This window comes from Drepanopeziza brunnea (genome assembly GCF_022702325.1).
Source record: "Drepanopeziza brunnea f. sp. 'multigermtubi' strain 214-2 chromosome Unknown ctg1, whole genome shotgun sequence".
NCBI classification, from domain to species: Eukaryota; Fungi; Ascomycota; class Leotiomycetes; order Helotiales; family Drepanopezizaceae; genus Drepanopeziza; species Drepanopeziza brunnea.
Window position 1 is genome coordinate 4,140,806 of NW_027094064.1, and position 18,082 is coordinate 4,158,887.

Genomic DNA, 18,082 nt, shown 5'->3' on the forward strand with positions numbered 1-18,082 from the left:
GTTAGCAGGCCATGAAGAGACCCCAAATGGCAGAAAGAAAGTTCTAAGGCATGTGAGACATGAGAAAGCACCCAGAATCATCGATGGATATGATCTTCATTATTCACTTCATGAACGCTCCTCAAAAGCATCAAGAACCGTGATATTATACATTTCTAGCGCCTCTCACGTAACATCTAGTCCTCGTCCCAGTTCTGTGGAATGTTAGTGCAAGCCTGCATAGGGAATCAGGGGTACTGACAGGGTTGGGTCCGGGTGGTTTTGGTCCTCCAGCTTGTCGCGCAACAATGATCTGGTCTACAGAAAGGACAGTTCTAGCAGCCTCAGTTGCAAGCTTGATAGCCCAGCTCTTCGAGATCATAAGGTCCAGGATTCCCTCGCCCTTTGCATCTAAGATACCGGTGTTATCCTCATTCTGATACTCGTTAGCAGTGTCTGCAGATCTTGAAAGCGTGCACTTACCTCAATATCAACACCGGTGTTCCAGCTGTCCTTCTTATGATGTGCGGTATATAGTCTGCTCAGAACTTCTGTAGCGTCAAGACCAGCACTCTCAGCCAAAGTTCGAGGAATGACCTCAAACGCCTCGCCGAACTTGCGAATAGAGTACTGTGCAAGTCCAGGAGTCTTGTCCCCGAAGGCTTGTATCCGCTCGACAAGTTGCATTTCTGTAGCACCAGCACCAGGTACCAATCTTGGATCTCTAGTAATGGCCTTGACAACATTAACACCATCATCAACGGCACGCTCAATGTCATCCAGGTGATTTTGCGTTGCGCCTCGAATAACAAGTGTGGCTGTTCTTGTCGCCTCGCCCTCTTGTCTGAAAACTGTGACTCGGTCTCCTCCAATCTCCAGGGTCTCAACAACGTCAATACTGCCCATCTCGTCCGGCATAGGTGCGCCTAGTCTTGCCAGTGGCGTAGCTCCCACGACTCTGCATAATCTGCGGAGCTCAAACTTGCTCAAAATTCGGATGACCAGGATTCCAAAACGGTTCAGGTAGTGCATGGCAAGCTCTCCAACTGTGGATCCGGCAACCACCACACGAAGACCGGAGTCGAACAGCTCCTTGATCTGGGCCTCGAGCTGAGTCTCCTCTCCCTTGGTGAACTCCATCATCTCTTTAGCATTGTGTAGTAATACCGTGCCCTTGGTTTCGGTCACACTGGTATCGATCGGGCAGGAGAAAACTCCCACTTTGGCTCTCACAGCCTTCTTGACAGATCCATCTGGCTCGCGACCAAAGACCATACCCTTAACAACTCTGCTTTGCTCCAGACTTCCTCCCATAATCTTGACCACGCGGACGTTATCGACGTTGAAGTTGACGGGATTCTTGGGCAGCACAGCTAGAACAGCTTCTGCAACCATATCTGCCAGGAAATCTTCACTACCACTCTGCTTGCTGGCAACGACCGTCCGGATGGCCTTGCTGAGCTCTGACTGTGATCGGATGTCTTCCACCTTGTCCACAACCAAATTCTCGAGCTCTTGGAGAGCAAATGTCTGAGCCAGTTCATAGCCCCGAATAACATCACTGGTCTTGAGTCCCATTCGTAACAGATCCTCTGCTTTCCTCAGCAGCTCGCCCGCAAGGACGATAACCATGTTGGTAGCATCTCCCATCTCGGCCTCTTGCTGTTGACTTGCCATCACAACCAATTTAGCTGCTGGGTGTACGACATCGAGTTCGCGGAGGATAGTGGCGGCATCTGAGGTGAGGATCATCTTCTGCAGATGATTTATAACGATTTTGTTCCGGCCATAAGGTCCCAGGGAAGTCTGCACAGTTGAGGCGATAGTACGGCAAGCATCGATGTTTCGCAAGACAGCTCCATCCTCGGAATCGTAGCTACCCAAGTCAGCAGTTGAGCTGGAACAGAGAGAATATGAAGAAGGGGAGAGCTACGTATTGTATCCTTGCTTGAAAAGGTTCGCGTTTGGTGCGTTAGGGATGTTGAGAGACATTTTTACGGTGCGGAGAATGACGGGAAGGTTGTCAAGTTCTGTTGTGAATGACTACGATGGGGTGAGGTCCGTCGCGTTCTCTCACAAAATTTCGCGTGCCGGGCCTAAGCAGGGTATCTCGGATCAATAGATTATCCGCAGGATCACAATCTGGGGAATATGAATAGCTTCATTTGAGCGTCCCGAGCAACGTTGTCGTCGATACTGAATCGCAAATCTATAGCCACTTGCAAGACAAAGAATCCAAGATCCTCACGAAGGATCGCATGCTCATAATGGCTCCTCCACCTGGTGAGTTGCAAGTTTATTACCCGTTGTTGTTTCCCTTGGACTTGAAAGACAGGAAGCTCTTCTGCCCTGAATCTGCTGGATCGATGTCGCCTTGCTTCTATAGCTATTATATCCTTTGCGCCGATATATCGATCAACTTCACACACTCAAGAGCCGCAAAAGCACGTCTTTAATAAGAGTGCCCTCTGGAACAGCATAATCGAACACACTCCCGAACCAGTTTTCCCTCGAAGAGTATCCATTCCAGGCAAGCTGGCCACCGACTGCCGGGACTTCATAGCACCTGGGAGCAACAGCGTCACTCTGCCGACACTGCCCTGCAGCCGACCATCCAAGCCACCTGGCCATGATAAGAGAAGGAAATACCGCAAATCTAGGCAATCTCTGAAAGATATACAAATGAATTATCTGTCCCTGCCAACTGGCAGCACAGCCGCAACTCTGGCTGCCGGCTGGTTGGATTGTTAAGATGATCTGATAAGAAGATTGCCTTCGAGACATATCCTCGTCTCCTTCCTGTCTTCCCAGAGACTGAATTGGATCGTTCTGCTATTTACAACTGTATTATGGCCAGCATTCTCCCTAAACGAACCGCGCAAAGTGTCTACCCTACGGAGCTTCCCTCACTCAGTGGCGTTTTTCCAGCCGACTCGGGATAAATAAACAAAATCCAGCTTGCTGGAACTATGAACAGCAGTTTTTCCGACCTCAGCACACTCTATCATCAATGATGCACTTGTACTCGCACGCTAACATATTTCCTAGGCTCCATTATTCCGCCTGAGCTTCCTCCAACAGTTGAAGAAGCCTACAGAAGGAAATGTATCGAACTCAAACAACGACTGAGCGAGGTAGAGCAAGCCAATGATTCACAACGTATACGAACAGACCGAGCCCGCCGCGCAGTCCAAAAGATGCGCCTCGAGCGTTCGTTTCTTTTGGAGCAACTGGCTAAGCGAACAAGCACCAATGTTGAAGATTCGGACGGAAGCCCAAGTCCACCACCATCTGTACGCATTCTTAACTCTCCGCCATGACCAAGATTGATTTAAACCTAACGCTGCTCCCTTCCACAGCCCAAAGAGAAGCCCCTCAGAATCAAGAGAGGCCATCGCAAACCAGACTTTCTCCACACAGAGCTTGGCGACGGTCGTCTCGGAAGCACATTCGCCCAACAAGGACCCGTTACCCTCTCCCCCTCCTCCGATGCTTTCTCCCATAGTCAAACGCAGCCCGAAGCTCTCCGAAACTCAACTCCCCAAGCCTCGGTCGCGCCCAAGCGGCCTTTCCCAACCAACGGCACATACATAGCTGCGGCTCCAAGTCTCAACCCAGCTCCCCTTAAAGCCCGCGAATCTAAAGACGGATACGACCAGTACCGCGCTGAGATAATACCGACTCTGGTACCTGGCCACCCGCTGATGCAGGAAAATTCATCTGACGTTGAGGCCGCACTGGCTAGGGGATGGAGTTTGCTAGATCTAACGCAGAAACACGAGTATGCTCAACGGCGCCAGCAGGCGACGAGAGCGGCTGAGGTCGAGAGAGAGGTCGGAATCAGTGATGGCGCTGCCAGGCAGACTTTGGATGGCGAGCTCAATCGCGAGGAGGGAGATGAAGATGTAGAGATGGCTGAAGATTCCGGGACGCCTGCTGCAGCTGATACGGTGGGAGGCTTTACCGCTGTCAATCGGGCTTGAATACGACATGGATAGTTGGGCTTGGCGTTGGCGCTGGGGAATAGGCCGGATTGACATATTCAACACTCGCTGGCCCTGGTCATGGCGTTTCTGGGGGCGAAAGGCGTATTCGGAGCGATGCTCTGCGAATGCTCTGCGGGAATCGGCTGGCCGGGAAGCAGGAATAGAAAGGGTGGGTAGCTAGAAGCAAAAGTCTCGCGAGAATCGATGAAACTACTGCATGCTGTTCTTCTCACTTTTCCCGCCAATCGGAGGCATGAAAACTGCGCCAAACAATCCCTCACATTGTCCAGTACGATTCCATAAGATAGTGACCATTCAGATTCCAGCCACTCTTACTTCTACCCAATCCGCCCCACAAAAAAAGGCGCCTTCTCCCACCTACAAGTACAATGTTATTTCAATTGCGTACTCCTGGCTCAATACTATATAATTCATTTGCACATGTATGTGATTGATTCTTACACAGCCTTGTTCTAAGTCCTAAACAGCCAGCTCGCCCGGCTCGTAGGTAGTTATTATATACAGTAAATATACACGTTCCTCACTGGATCACTCCCATCTTGCTCATTAAACAGCCTGTTTGTCGCCCCAACCCCTAATAAGAAATGTAAACCCTCACGCGTCTCGCTAATAAAACCGGAACGCCTTGCATACGAAGTCGGAGGTACAATATTGAAAGGCTCTCACTGGTTTAAGAGGCATTTTTGTTATGGCATTGGGTTTAATTGGGTTTGTTTGGTCTCTTACTCAGTCGACTCCTGCGTAGAGATCCACAACGATGTTCACGGCGGCGACTACGATCTCGGCGGCGATGAGTACGATAACTGCTTTCTCGTTAGTACGTGGTTGCTGTATTTTGACTTGATTTCCGCCGAAAGCGAAAAAGGTAGTCCCCCGCTCCAGAACATGATCAAGGCTGAGAAAGTAAATTAAAGAGTGTGAGAAGTTAAGAACTTACCAATCCACTCTAACATCTCCCCATGTCCGTGACTCAACTGATCCTTCAGCACGGCTAGCAAGTCCGCAATAACATCCAGTCGTTCTGTCAAAAGACTCACCCGCTGATCCATCTCCAGATAGCTCCTGACAGCTTGGTACACAGGTTCCAGCTGCGGCTCTGTCCAGAAGAGCTCGGGCGTGTCGAGGACGGAGCCGTTGAGATGAATACTGATACGTAGGATGAAGAGCTCTCCGATTTGCATGTTAATCTGCTTGCGGTTGAGGGCGATTGTGCCGGTGAGGGCGATTTGCGTGGGGATATCTTTGCAGGTTTCAATGGTGTGGTCGACGAGCTCTTCGAAAAGGGATGTCTGGGGGTTAGTTAGTGGTTGTCCGTCGATCCAAAAGGTATGTACAACACAGGAATAGAAGTGGGATGCATACCTTTACACTCTGCGCCAAGGCGTGCGAGATGGCAAGTTTGGTCATGTAATTCCCCTTCTCTCGTAGCGTGATGAAATCGTTGTATATCCGGGCCTGGTACTCCCGCGTGTAGTAGAAATTGAAGCACTCCGTCTCCACGTCGTCTGCAGCCAGCTTCTCGCTCTCGAATTTTGCTATTTCTTTCAGGAACCGCTGCTCGTTCTGTAACGACATGCCCCAGATTACTACTACGCCGTAGTCGAAGAGGAAGATCTCCGGAGTATGGATCTGCGTGTCGAAATCTAAGTTGCTTTCCGTAGCGATCGTTTCGTCTTGCATTTGTCTTTCCACCATCGCAGAATGTAAATTTGGGATATCGCCATCGCCATTACTGAGAGTGACATCTCCACCTTCGGTATGTAGGTCAGTCAGATTCTCCCTGCGATGCGATTTGTTCTCTTCCGCCTGAATAGCGCTATCCGAATGTCTCCTCTCTCGCATCTGCGCCGGCAGAGACTGTACATCCATTTTCCTGCTCGACGTACGGTCTTGGGTCCTGCCATAGCTATACGGTGTGTATATGCATTCATCGAACTGCTTCGGGTTTGCGCCCTTCGTTTTGCCCCGTCCTTTCAAGAAGCGCATCAGATTATCCAGCTGGTATTTACTCGCTGTACAATAGGCCGTAACCCTTGGTAACCGATCGCGGTCTGCCTTCCCCAACCTAGCAGCGTCTCGTCTTGCAGTCGGGTCTTTGATCCGTGTATATTGCGAATACACATCCCTACCGCTCTCTTCATCGGGGCCATCGTCACCAAACTCGGGGTTAGGAAGAAGCTTGAGCTTCTCTGTATTTTTCGAAGTTCTCTGTGGGCCTATTTTGGATACTGGAACGTTTGGCATAGGCATAAGAGGGGAGCCCGAGCTATTTCTGCGACGGATCCTGCTGTTCAGCGCCGAGAGCATGGGTTGCTGTGCTGCGGCGGAGGCATTTCCGGGGAGGAGGGAGGATGGTATTGCGGTGCTTGGGCGAGGAGCAGCGTTTGTGTCACTGTCGATCGATATCACCGAAGGTTTCGGGTTGAAGGTTACATTTCGAGCTTTTCGTTGTGCTTCGGTCGAGCTGGGCGTCGTTGTAGAAAGAAGAGGGGAGCTTTCGTTGGAGCCTGTAGAAGCCATTGGAAATCGACTGCTGATACAATTCCCTCGGAAATTATGATGGTAACGGGCCTGTATCCATCAGGTGTTTGATGCCGAGGATTGGTTGGGAAGATGGATGAAGATGTCTCGGGTTTTGGAGTGGATGATTTGTGCCATGATACTTCGTACATGCGATGGATGGCTCAAAAAGATGACGTTCAGAGCGGCTCGACAAACCAGGTTTGGCGTCTGGCTTTCACGTGGGGCCTCGCTAACATAGGATTATTTCCAACGACATCCCCTTTCGCCTCTTCGGTAAATATTCCCAAGTCAATAACAGCTCCTGGGCCTCAGCTGCAAAACACATTACTGGCTACACTTGATTAGAGATTTCGACGCAGAATACATCGAGAGAATCGTAAAACGCCTTTACCGATTACTACTATACCTTTACTGGGAATCCTCTTCGTTCTCAAATCCGTCCTGCAAACCACTTCACGCAATACGATTTGATGTGGATGTTAGGCTTCATTGATCTGTCACCATACCTAGCTCCACCCCATCCCAGGCAGTAACCTCAGCCCCAAGCCACAATGCATCGCGAAAGAAACCACCGTAGCTGAGTGCTCATGTATCATCGCAGTACCGTGTGATCCAACTTGAAAGTCCGCAATCTCCAATTGCTGAAGGATAGGAAGACCGCTAGATTTCCAGGCTGAGCCGCTGTGGCGACTGAGAGAAAAGTTTTAGAAGTATCGGAAACAGCAAAAGAAAATGACAAACACGGAAGCTTGAATGATGGTGATCTATGCAAACCTTGGACAGGAGGACCATAGATCACCTCCATTCACTTTCCACGATTTGCAGAGATGCTTCAACATGGAAGCACAAAGCGCCAGATAAGCTTAGAAGCCAGATTGCAAAGCCGAAGATTGACATCCAGCCTCTCTTTTGCAGGGATGTCCAATTTACTCATCTTCAGACCCATCAAACTCCATCGTAGCAGCAGCATAGGCTTCATAATCAGCTTCAAGATCCGCTTCAAGATCAGCCTCAAGATCGTCCATGTTAGCTCTGGCAGCCATGAAGTCAGCATAGCCACCATTACCCGCAAGGTCGTTCTGATATTCGACCTCGGGCTGAGTCTTGATAGGAGCGCTGGCAGTGTCGAACTTGTCTGGAGACCCAATGTAGGTGTTCAAGGACGGTGAAATTGCTGTAGTCTCGGCACCAGCGTACATACCGGAGGCCGCATCGCTGAGACCAGGACCAGATCGGTTGCTTGTCATGCCGTTATTTGTAAAGTTAGCAACAGGGCGGTATCGTTGATCAACTTGGTTTCCTGCAGCGCTTGGCTCTTGGTGTGCAGTGCTCGTGACAGCCGCTGTGCTGTAGGAATTAACTGCTCCGCCCGAGACACCTGCTAGACGATCTTCCTCGCAGGGAAGTGGCACGCGAGCAGGAGTTCGGGTGCCAGAGTCCTTAGAGTGGGCATACTCCGAAGAAACAATACGAGTACGGCGACCAGCTCTCTTTTGCTTGGGTGCAGAGGACTCGGAACGAGCATAACCACCTCTTCCGGGGATTATGGTCAGATCATTGATGCCGTACTTGCGAAGACTTCTCGAGGTAGGTTGCACCGCGAAGGTATTGGGATTGGCCTTGTTGAGAACTGTATTTCCGACGGTTGGGATTTGGCTGGCATTGAGGTACTTCTTGCTGCCAGATTGAACGGTTCTTGGAACTGAGCGGACTGCCTTTGCTGCGTGGCTCGAAGTGACAGCTTGCTCAAAAGCAATAGTGTCAACCATCGCTACCGAGGAGTCAGCATACTCAGAACACAGCATATTTCAATTTCAATTTACCAGTATTAGTCTCATCAGCCCTAGTGGGCACCTGACCTGCTCTTCTCTGATTTTCATACTCGAGCAACACCTTCTCCTTCCTACCCTGGTTCCACTCGGTCAGGCTGCCATCGTAATCGGTATTTGAAAGACGGTTCCAAGCATATGTCAATGTTCGAGTGACTCTTCTGACCAACTGTCGCTCGACCAAACCTCCCTTGCCAACGACACCTTTGCGATCCTTCAGCATCTGGTCCAGAACACGGATGACCTCCTTCTTGGGAATGTCCTTGCTGTATTCTTGGCCATGGAGGGCAGTGTTGAGGGCAGTGTAGAATCTCTCGTAGGCATTGTGGCTGACTACGGTAGGGGCATCGGTAAGATTTTCGGGATGTTGCTCCAGATGGACGCCTCGGGCGATCAGACAGAGCATCGTATGAAGCTATGAGGTAGATGTTAGCTTACTAGCACACGTGAGAGGATATAGGGTGTAAGCTATGCCATAGAGATCTATGGGTACGTGACCTTGAGCATATAGAATGCTCTTTGCTCTTTGGCAGTAAGATCAAAGGACGATTTTGTAGAGGTATGGAAGGGAAGCAGGGGATTTTTGGGTTGTAGATCGATCTGCGCACCTCGAATTCTGACCACTCGTGGTATGTGGTTTGAGTTGAAGGCATAGCGGCGGTACCTGCTTCTTGTTGACTTGAGATCTCGATGAAGCAAGTCGATGAAGCAAACTCGACTCGATGGCCTAAGAATCTCAAGATCTGAATTCGGGTGTGGCGTCGAGGAGGATGAATAGGTCGCCGGAGAAGTGAAGAAGTTAATGGTGGGTATTAATATATGGGGAAAGAGGTAGACTTAGCGTGATTGGACCGCGAATAACAATCGCAAACGTGACCCGAGGGCGATAACCGATAAGGAAAGTACTGCGGAAAGTCACGTTGGGGTTAGTTAGCGGAGTGTCGATTGAATCTAAGCACGCTGAGAATTGATCAAGATAAAGATAAAAAGTTAAATAATAAACTATGAGATAGAAATATTATTTACAAAAAAAATTAAAAACATATTATATATTGGGCAGACAAAACGGTACATAAAGTTATTGTTATTGCAGATAGGGCTTGAAAGGGGAGAGACTTTATATGCAAGGACTTGGTTGGTTGGCGAAACAGGAAAGAGCGTCTCGATAGACCCACTTCCCACGTTGAGCGAGTCACTTGTCGACGTCAACTTGAATATTTGGTTCCGGCCATCTCAGAGCATTCCTGAGTCTCTGATGCCGTGTTCCGCGGCCAGCTTCAGTGAATTTAAAAGCCTTCCCCAAAAAAGGCAACCCAAAATCTGTATGGATCAGCATTAGACCGCGAGACCGCTCAAATGCAGACCTACCTATTAGTTACTCGGCTTTGCGGCCTCAAGCAGCTGTAACCATCGATTCCAGTCCGTTTTTGATCAGCTTTGTATATTTATATTGCTTTTCTAATTCCCTTCCTTGAACATCGAGATGATCCCCTTCTTCCTGGCCTGTGTCTTTTCTTGCGTGTGGTATATCATTGATTTCTGCACCGTGCAAATCTAGTCGTGGAGATTCGCAAACCCATAGGTTGGATTGCAAGGAAGGCTGGATTTGATTCAAGGCTGGTCATTGTCTCGCCACAGAATAAGTAGCTAATAAGTACCTATACAATGTCCGAAGGACTAAGGCGGCCTGCATTATACGTAGTGTGGACCGGCCAATTTCTCGATCGTTTGTTTAATACTAGTAATTCCACACTCTTTCACCAATACAGCACAGCTAAATGGCACGAGCTTTGGGCGAGTAATAAGACATAACTTTTCATAACTTTTAAGTTGCAGAGCCCAAATAGACGATCTGAAAAGCGGAAATGCCATGGGTAACGTGACCTGGTCATATGCCGTATAACCTTTCTCTTGGGAAAAAGGAGACTCAACGTTGCTGCTCGTTGATCTGCACTGGTGATAATTTTTGAAGCCCTCTCAATCCTCAGCTCGAAACTCCCACCATAGGGAGCTGATAGTGGTGAAGATAATAATGGATCACCACCGTCCATGTCCGTCGGGCATAAAGATCCATATCTACCGGGCCTTGCACCCGTGAAGAGCGAAGAGTATTAATTATGATACAGCTATCATCTCTAATTACCCAAGCCCTCATACCATATGCATGCCGTCGGATAGTCGTTGACGAATTTAGTCGCTTGACTTCTGTGTTATCCCGAGTCCGAATGCGAGTCCGAATGCGAACTTCCAATCATCTCAGTTTTCCTTGACATTTTAAAGATCCCGTTTGTCCTTTGAGAGGTTAGGCGGGCGGCGCATGACTAATAACTAGTATAATAACTAGTAGTACTTTCCGGCCGTATGAGACACGAGGTGGCAAAGCATCGTCACGCCCTAACGAAGCGAATGCGATTTTAGCGCGATCTCGGAGCTCAATACGCCTATCAGAACTTTAAAACAACCTGCGTGCCTCTGAAAGGTACATACTGGATCGGGTTAGCGTATTTCATTTTTGTTGATATTTGACATCAAGGGTGCAAGAGTATTTAACTTGAACGATCGCTTCCCTATAGGTGAAAGGATCCACTTCCTATATCACATTCACAACACAGTCTGGCTCCAATAATTACCCATTTCCGCAACCCTTTGTCACCTGGTCGAGACTTCATATGGAGCTGACCTATAACACTGAGCTCTTTCCGATATTACTTTCGCACTTCTATTTCAACAACAACAACAGCAACAACAAGAACATCAACAACAACGACTGCTAACGACCGTCAAGATGGAATACAAGCCTCTCCTCCCAGCATCACCAACCCGTCCTGCTGGCCCGGCTTTCGATTCTCTACAAGTCAAACTCAGTGTAAGTCTCTCACTAGCCACTACAACACCGATTCCATCTAAAACCCCTAGGCCCTCCAACAAAACTTCTCCCTCCAAACCCTCCTGCTCATCGGCGCCTGCATTCAGAGTCTCCTCTTCCTTCTCCCAATCTCCAGATTCTACTCAGTCGGCCCAGCTGTCGCTCTTCTCCTCTTCCGCATCATCAAAACCTTCCTCATCACCTACAACATCATCCCTAACCCTTACATGACAAACGCCATCCTCCAGAAATCCACCGCTCAACCCCGTGATCTTAATGGAAACTTCACCGGCCCGGGAAAGCAGAAGGTCGCAGTTATGTTCCTGGGAGCGAAGAGCAATCATCCACTCGGTGTATTCGAGCCGGGCTTTGCGAGGGTAGGGGGATTTTTGAGAAAAATGACGGAGGAGTTGAATGGTGCTGAGACGCAAGATTCTGGATGTTCGTGCCCCTCCTTCGCCCACAGATTCAAAAAGAAATATATACTAACGGCGTCACAGTCCTCGGCCAGTCAGCAACAACTCGCACGGACGCCAACGGCACCACCGAACAGATCTTGATCTCCTATTGGCGCTCCCTCCAGGACATCCACAACTTCGCCTACGGCCCGACCCATCTCGCCGCCTGGCGCTGGTGGAACTCAAGTCTCAAATCTTTGGATCATGTCGGCATCATGCACGAGGTATACGAAGCTGATGCTGGGATGTGGGAGGGTCTGTACGTTAATTTTCAGCCGACGCTGCTGGGCAGCACCACCTACCTGAAGAAAGATGGGAAGCTGGTTGGTGGCGAGGTGGGAGACGAGTGGGTTAGCCCGCTGCTGGATGCGAACCGAGGAAAGTTGAGGACGAGTAATGGGCGGAGGGGACTCATGGACAAGAAGGCGAATTTGGACGCCGTTTATGGGGAGAGGGCTGCTGAGAGCTACGAGACGATTTGAGGATGAGGTCATGGTTCCTCGTTTGCTTTCTGGTGTTCGTGGGCGTTGATGTGGTGCTGGCTTCTCGGCTGTCTGGCGTTTAAGGGCTCTTCGATGAGTCTACCGGAGGCTGGTGCAACGGCAATGGGCGGTATAAGTGGAGTACGATGCTTAGGCATCATAATATGAAAATTCCAACGAGCATTAGTGCTTTCCTACATCTCCCCAACTTGATCGTCAACGAATGAATCCATGTTGGCGCGACGCTTGGAGAACTAGAAAGAAGAAAGGTATCTGCATGCCAACCCCTTAAAATTCAAAGTACAATCTAAACGGCTTTACAAATTCTCAAATTCGTTTCTTTTTTATAGCACGTCAATATCAAGACTAAACCGTCTGACTCGACCATGCTAAGCGTAAAAGGGGGAGCTTCTTCTTGAAAAGTGGGCTCGGCTAGAGTGCTCCGATGCGCCAGAGGCACTGGCTTGCGCTGGATGGCAACTTGGCATCATTCGAACCCCCCCCCCTCAAATCCTCGAGCGCTAAATTCAGAGTTATTGGAAATTGAGTATTCGCGTCGCCCGCCCCGATAGTCAGTCATTAAGTCCCAGAATCGCATCGCTCTGCCCTGTCGTGTTTGATGTCGAGATCATTCGAGGCATTGTGCCTCACCGCGCCCTCCGTCCATACCGCCTAGCAGCCCGGTCCCAATGTCGTGGGACCTGCTCAAGCGATTCATCGAGAGCGATGTTTTCAACCAGAACCCGTTCCTTTCGGTGGCATACCTGTCGTACGGGCTCTCCCTCCTCCTCTGCGTCTTTGGGACATTATGGGAAAATTCATGGGAAGGTGGTGCTGACGCTGGGCATTCCACAGACGCTACGAAGACCACGTCGGCATCCACTATGTGCTCTGTTCGAAGCTCCGCCAGTTCAGCTACGAGGAGATCGAGTTCTTCCTCCCGCAGCTCTGCCACCTGATAATCAGCGTCGATAACGAGTCCATGGCTCTCGAGGAGTTTATCCTTGACCTCTGCGAAGAATCCGTCAACGCCGCCCTACTGGTACGTGTCCGCGCCTGTCCGGAAACCAGCGATGCGATAGGGGGAGTTCTGCTGACAGGGGGAAACAGACATTCTGGCTTTTTCAAACCTACCTCCATGATCTCTCCACGAACCCGCAGTCCGAAGCCTTTAAGACCTGCAGGCGGATTTCTAACAAGGTGCAGAATATTGTGTTTGGGGGTGTCGAGCCGGGAAGGAATGAAAAGATTAAGGAGAATGTCCTGCCAGTGACGGTGCTGGCCAGTTTCGTGCTGGCGAGTGTTGCCGTGCCGTTTCTCCCAAAATGGGCGGGTCCGCTTGCAATTGCTCAGGCGCGGAGGCCTCAGTCGACCGGAAATGTGATTTCGGATGCGATTCAGACGCAGCAGAAGCTCGTAAGGAGCAATACTACGACGCCGGGATCGACGAGGTCAAGGAGGTTAAAAGACGCGTCCAGGGGTTCGAAGACGCCTGTCAATGGTACTTTCCATACGGACGCTCGACCAAAACCAAGTAGGACAAGTTCAGGGACGAATCTCAGTAGCACTTTTCCTCCGGATTCTCGGCTGAGAGGGGACAGGAGTTATTCACATTCGCCTATCAGTAATGATTTCCACGCGGATGCTGAGCTAAAAACGAGCAGGTCGCCTTCGCTTGAGCGGGCGTCGTCTTCAAATTCGAGCATGCTGCAGCCTATAGATCCCCGGCCTCGACCACCACATCTTGAACTTCAAACAACGGATCCTAGGCTCAGCTCCACCTCTCTGCCTTTACCAGAAGTGTACGATTCGCAGAGAATGTCACCTATAAGGCCCGCAACACCAGCGACGGCAGGTCTGGCCCATCGGTCGACGGAACATGTCTACAAAAAGCATGTTGCTCGGCCGCTAACACCCGGGGCATTATCTGAGGCGCAAAAGATCAAGTTGCTGAGACAGAACTATTTCAGGTGCCAAACCCAATTTTTAACAGCGCTGGAGGATATATCCACACGTCTGATTCTCGTACCGAAAGCAGCACGGCTGAGTGCATTACGTGCAGAGCTCGCTTTAATAGCTCAGGACTTGCCGGCTGAAGTGGACATCCCCGTAATATGCCCGGCTTCACTAGTTGATGGCATTCCCAGTAAAAGTCGGCATCATAGAATCGTCAGACTTAACCCGGCAGAAGCTACTGTCTTGAATAGTGCAGAGAAAGTGCCGTATCTGCTCATGGTTGAAGTTCTAAGAGACGACTTTTCATTCGATCCCTCGGAAGCAGACAATGAAAGATTGCTTGGTAGACTCTTGTCAGAACAAGGGTCAGGTCGAAGGAGAATTTTCGACCTCTCGGAATCCGCGCATACTCCTAACGGGACCAAGAACACCGAGGTAGCTACGGACAGCGTATTTGAGCCTGTCTCGGGGGATCTGGGAAGCCCTTCTCTGGTTAGGGCAACTGATGTTCTCCAGGAAAAAGAGAGCATGTCAAGTTCTGGACCGCCGCGGCTTTCCAGTGGTGCTACTACTTTGTCTACAGCGTCTGGTCTCGCTACGCCTAGATCTTCGGGGGCATCAACGTCAGGGTCGAGTAGTCCGAGTAGGAAGATGACTATACCCTTGCCTGGCCGCTCGGGAGCTGCGGATCAACCTGATTTCTCTGCGCTGGCGACTCACATGCGGATGGCATCGCAGATGTTAGCGCAATTGGATTCAACTAGCGGGAAGCGTCCGAAGCACGAGGTGGCGGCTATCCGAGCCAAGATCATCGCCAGTATGCAGAGTCTGGAAGAGCAAAGCTTCGAGCCGGACGATGGGACGCACCCCCCTACCTTTGACACGATCATGGCGAACGCCACTGCTACTTCTACAAACGTTGTACCGGAAGATATAGATGAAGGCACTACAACAGATGTTCCTTTGAATACCGAAGCAGGAGCTGCCCGCATGGAAAATGACCAGAAGACTGGTGGTGTTCAGAGAAAAGGTGATAGAGACGATCCCAGCGCTGCCACGTTTGGAGAAGCGTGGAACGTGAAGAAAGAGCGGATACGGAAATCTTCGCCGTATGGATGGATGAAGAATTGGGATGTACTGAGTGTCATTGTCAAGACTGGCGATGATCTGAGACAAGAGGCCTTTGCTTGCCAACTGATTCAAGTGTGCGATAAGATCTGGCAGGATGCGCAGACGCCCGTTTGGGTCAAGCGGATGAGGATACTGGTGACTGGAGAATCATCCGGCTTGATTGAGACCATCACAAATGGCGTCTCGTTACATTCATTAAAACGAAGCCTGACCCTAGCCACAATCGAATCTGGACAGAATCCCCGAAGGAGGATCGCAACGCTGAAGGACCACTTTGTCAAGACATTTGGACCCCCCGAATCTGAAGCCTACCAAACCGCACAAAGCTGCTTCAAGCGTTCCCTGGCAGCCTACAGCATTATCTCCTATATTCTCCAACTCAAAGACCGCCACAACGGGAACGTCCTTGTCGATAACGAAGGCCACATTATCCACATCGATTTTGGGTTTATGCTCTCCAACTCCCCCGGATCAGTAGGCTTCGAAGCTGCACCCTTCAAGTTGACGCAGGATTATGTTGATGTGCTAGGTGGTGTTGGATCGCCGGCTTTCGATGACTACAAGAAATTGTGCAAGCGGGCTTTCCAAGGTACCTATCCCCGCTCCTTTCCTCCTTCCCGATTTCTTATTAAAACTGTGCTGATGTGTGACTAGCTCTTCGCCGTTCAGCAGACAACATCATCGAACTTGTCAACATGATGGGCCGTGCATCCAAAATGCCTTGTTTCTCGTACGGCGTCTTGCAAGCGACCAACAGTCTGAGACAGCGATTCCAGCTGCAGCTTAGCGCTGACGAGGCTGAGCAGTTCGTCGAGACGGACTTGATCGGGAAGTCTTTGGGGAGTTATTATACACGACTGTACGCTCCACTCTTCTCCTGGTAATCTAAAACCGTAAAAAAAGGGGGTGAGGCTAACAACCACAGATACGATACTTTTCAGTACCGCACACAGGGTATATACTAGCCTAGGCATGCGCTGTGTCTAGTTTTTGAAAATGAAGGCGCGTGCATGCATTGCATTCCATTGGCGGGGCGTTGGATATCTGGGGCCTGCATTTACACGGGTGCGGCGATGTCGAGGTTCAATCTCGCTGCGCCTCTCGATTGAGGGTAGAGAGTATGCCACTGTGAGGAGATAGGATAGATGGATAAATCACATTGAAGTGAGACCGAAGAGATGTAGATGAGGCGAGAGATAGCATTGTATGTATGTGTCACATGAGTATGAAATGATTCCACCCTTGACGGACGAGGCCTGCGTGTTACAAACGACCATCAGATGAGCCGGACCTTTCTAGCCTCGAAGATCTCTCCACCGTTTTTGCAATCCTCTCTCGAACATGTATGTACTCCGCGCGTCTCACTTTTCCCGCTTTCTCTATTCCGCCCCAAGGGTCTCGCTTAAGTGAGTTTATCATCGATCCCCTCGTACACGTGGTGAGATTCCACTCCCTACTCCCATACCGTAGGCAGGTAGGTTGTTGGGATACGTTGCTTTGCCGCCGCCTGGAAGCGAAAAGGGAAGCAAAAGGTTTCTCTACTTGCTTGCTCTACTTGCTTGCTCTACTGTTCTGTTCGCTGCTTGGCTTGCTCCTCTTCTTTCTTGTCCTTCCTTGGTGGCTGGCTGAGGGTGAAAGTTTGGAAGTTTGGAAGTTTGGAAGTTTGGAAGTTTGGAAGTTTGGAAGTTTGGAAGTTTGGAAGTTTGGAAGTTTGGAAGTTTGGAAGTTTGGAAGTTTGGAAGTTTGGAAGTTTGGAAGTTTGGAAGTTGGAAAGTTTGGAAGTTCAGTTGGAATTTCTGAAGAGGGCTGGGAGGAGGAACGGGGAGGGGGGGTTAACGAAGCCTCACTGAGAAGTTTCGGGACGCAGCGAGAGCATACGGCAGATTTGTGCTCCGAACTCACAAAGACGACGACTCGGGAAGACAAGGAGTGGTTGGGACGAGGTAGAAACGATCTGGTCGTGCTGGCACAAGAGCATAGTAGCTTGAGTCCTACGAGCTTTCCGTCACGAAACCTTCGAGGACTGGCACTCCTCAGTGAGCGGAAATTTATTACCCAGAGCGAGCACCAGTCGTTGGGGACGTTCCACTGCCGCTGTGGTTGTCGTTGTCGGTCTCCTTTGGGTTTTGGTATTGGAGAAGGCTCGGAATATGACCTCGTGGATCTGGGTCGCGATCTACTGATTTATGATCTTGTATTACTACATCTTCGTTGTATTCAAGTGGCCTTGCTCCTCGCGGTATAATACGTGATTCGTATACGGAAAACGCCGAGCTCAGTTTATTTTCGAGCCGCTTATCTCGAGCTGCATCTTCTCGGAAATGTTGCACGAGTTTGATTTTTTTTTTTACTGCATCACTATAAGAGCGTAATCGTCGGGGCGCAGCGTCGGGATGTTTTACAAATCAAATTCAAGGTAACCGACGATCAGGTGAATCAATAGAGCTGAACGAGTTTGGCTTAGTTGGTGAAGTCCCAACATAGGGCAAGTCTTTATCTATATAATATAGGGGTGTGCATATTCTACTGCGAGAAAAGATAGAACACCGCCGGAGTTGCTTATCGATCGGCATTACAAACTTATCGGCAGGAACAAGTTGAGTATGAGCCATATCGAAACCCCGATGATAGTACATACACGTGTACTCTCTATGAACCGATCCGGTAGAGTTGCTGGAATCTGAGTGTGGTGCTCGTTTGTAAAGATCCCTGGTCCAGGATCAAGTAAGTGAGGACGGTTAGTCGGATACAGTAATTGTTATCGCTGCTTAGGAACCGTAAGATGGGCTTTCCTTTGCTGTCATTTGTATCCTCTTCTTTTTGCTTTGTGCTTTATTATCGTTGTCGTTGT

General features: G+C 49.8%; 6 protein-coding genes across 6 annotated transcripts; 3 read left to right on the forward strand and 3 right to left on the reverse strand.

Moving 5' to 3' along the window:
• Positions 1-176: 176 nt before the first annotated feature.
• On the reverse strand, positions 177-1,971 carry L3040_000757 (uncharacterized protein; the record flags this gene model as incomplete). Its single annotated transcript, XM_007288144.2, has 4 exons — positions 177-194; positions 242-415; positions 463-1,855; positions 1,913-1,971. 4 exons carry the CDS (start codon positions 1,969-1,971, stop codon positions 177-179), a joined length of 1,644 nt encoding a protein of 547 aa, XP_007288206.2.
• Positions 1,972-2,246: 275 nt separating this feature from the next.
• L3040_000758 (uncharacterized protein) lies at positions 2,247-3,962 on the forward strand (the record flags this gene model as incomplete). The annotated part of the gene is made up of 3 exons (XM_066155294.1): positions 2,247-2,262; positions 3,028-3,272; positions 3,339-3,962. 3 exons carry the CDS (start codon positions 2,247-2,249, stop codon positions 3,960-3,962), a joined length of 885 nt encoding a protein of 294 aa, XP_066013328.1.
• Positions 3,963-4,712: 750 nt separating this feature from the next.
• Positions 4,713-6,506, reverse strand: L3040_000759 (uncharacterized protein; the record flags this gene model as incomplete). The annotated part of the gene is made up of 3 exons (XM_007288142.2): positions 4,713-4,789; positions 4,924-5,275; positions 5,349-6,506. 3 exons carry the CDS (start codon positions 6,504-6,506, stop codon positions 4,713-4,715), a joined length of 1,587 nt encoding a protein of 528 aa, XP_007288204.1.
• Positions 6,507-7,435: 929 nt separating this feature from the next.
• On the reverse strand, positions 7,436-8,744 carry L3040_000760 (uncharacterized protein; the record flags this gene model as incomplete). Its single annotated transcript, XM_007288141.2, has 2 exons — positions 7,436-8,280; positions 8,333-8,744. The coding sequence occupies 2 exons, from the start codon at positions 8,742-8,744 to the stop codon at positions 7,436-7,438; spliced, it is 1,257 nt and encodes a 418-aa protein (XP_007288203.2).
• Positions 8,745-11,123: 2,379 nt separating this feature from the next.
• Positions 11,124-12,144, forward strand: L3040_000761 (uncharacterized protein; the record flags this gene model as incomplete). The annotated part of the gene is made up of 3 exons (XM_007288140.2): positions 11,124-11,204; positions 11,255-11,645; positions 11,705-12,144. 3 exons carry the CDS (start codon positions 11,124-11,126, stop codon positions 12,142-12,144), a joined length of 912 nt encoding a protein of 303 aa, XP_007288202.2.
• A 689-nt stretch (positions 12,145-12,833) lies between these two features.
• Positions 12,834-16,196, forward strand: L3040_000762 (uncharacterized protein; the record flags this gene model as incomplete). Its single annotated transcript, XM_007288139.2, has 5 exons — positions 12,834-12,913; positions 13,000-13,186; positions 13,255-15,820; positions 15,886-16,090; positions 16,157-16,196. The coding sequence occupies 5 exons, from the start codon at positions 12,834-12,836 to the stop codon at positions 16,194-16,196; spliced, it is 3,078 nt and encodes a 1,025-aa protein (XP_007288201.2).
• Between the last annotated feature and the right edge of the window lie 1,886 nt (positions 16,197-18,082).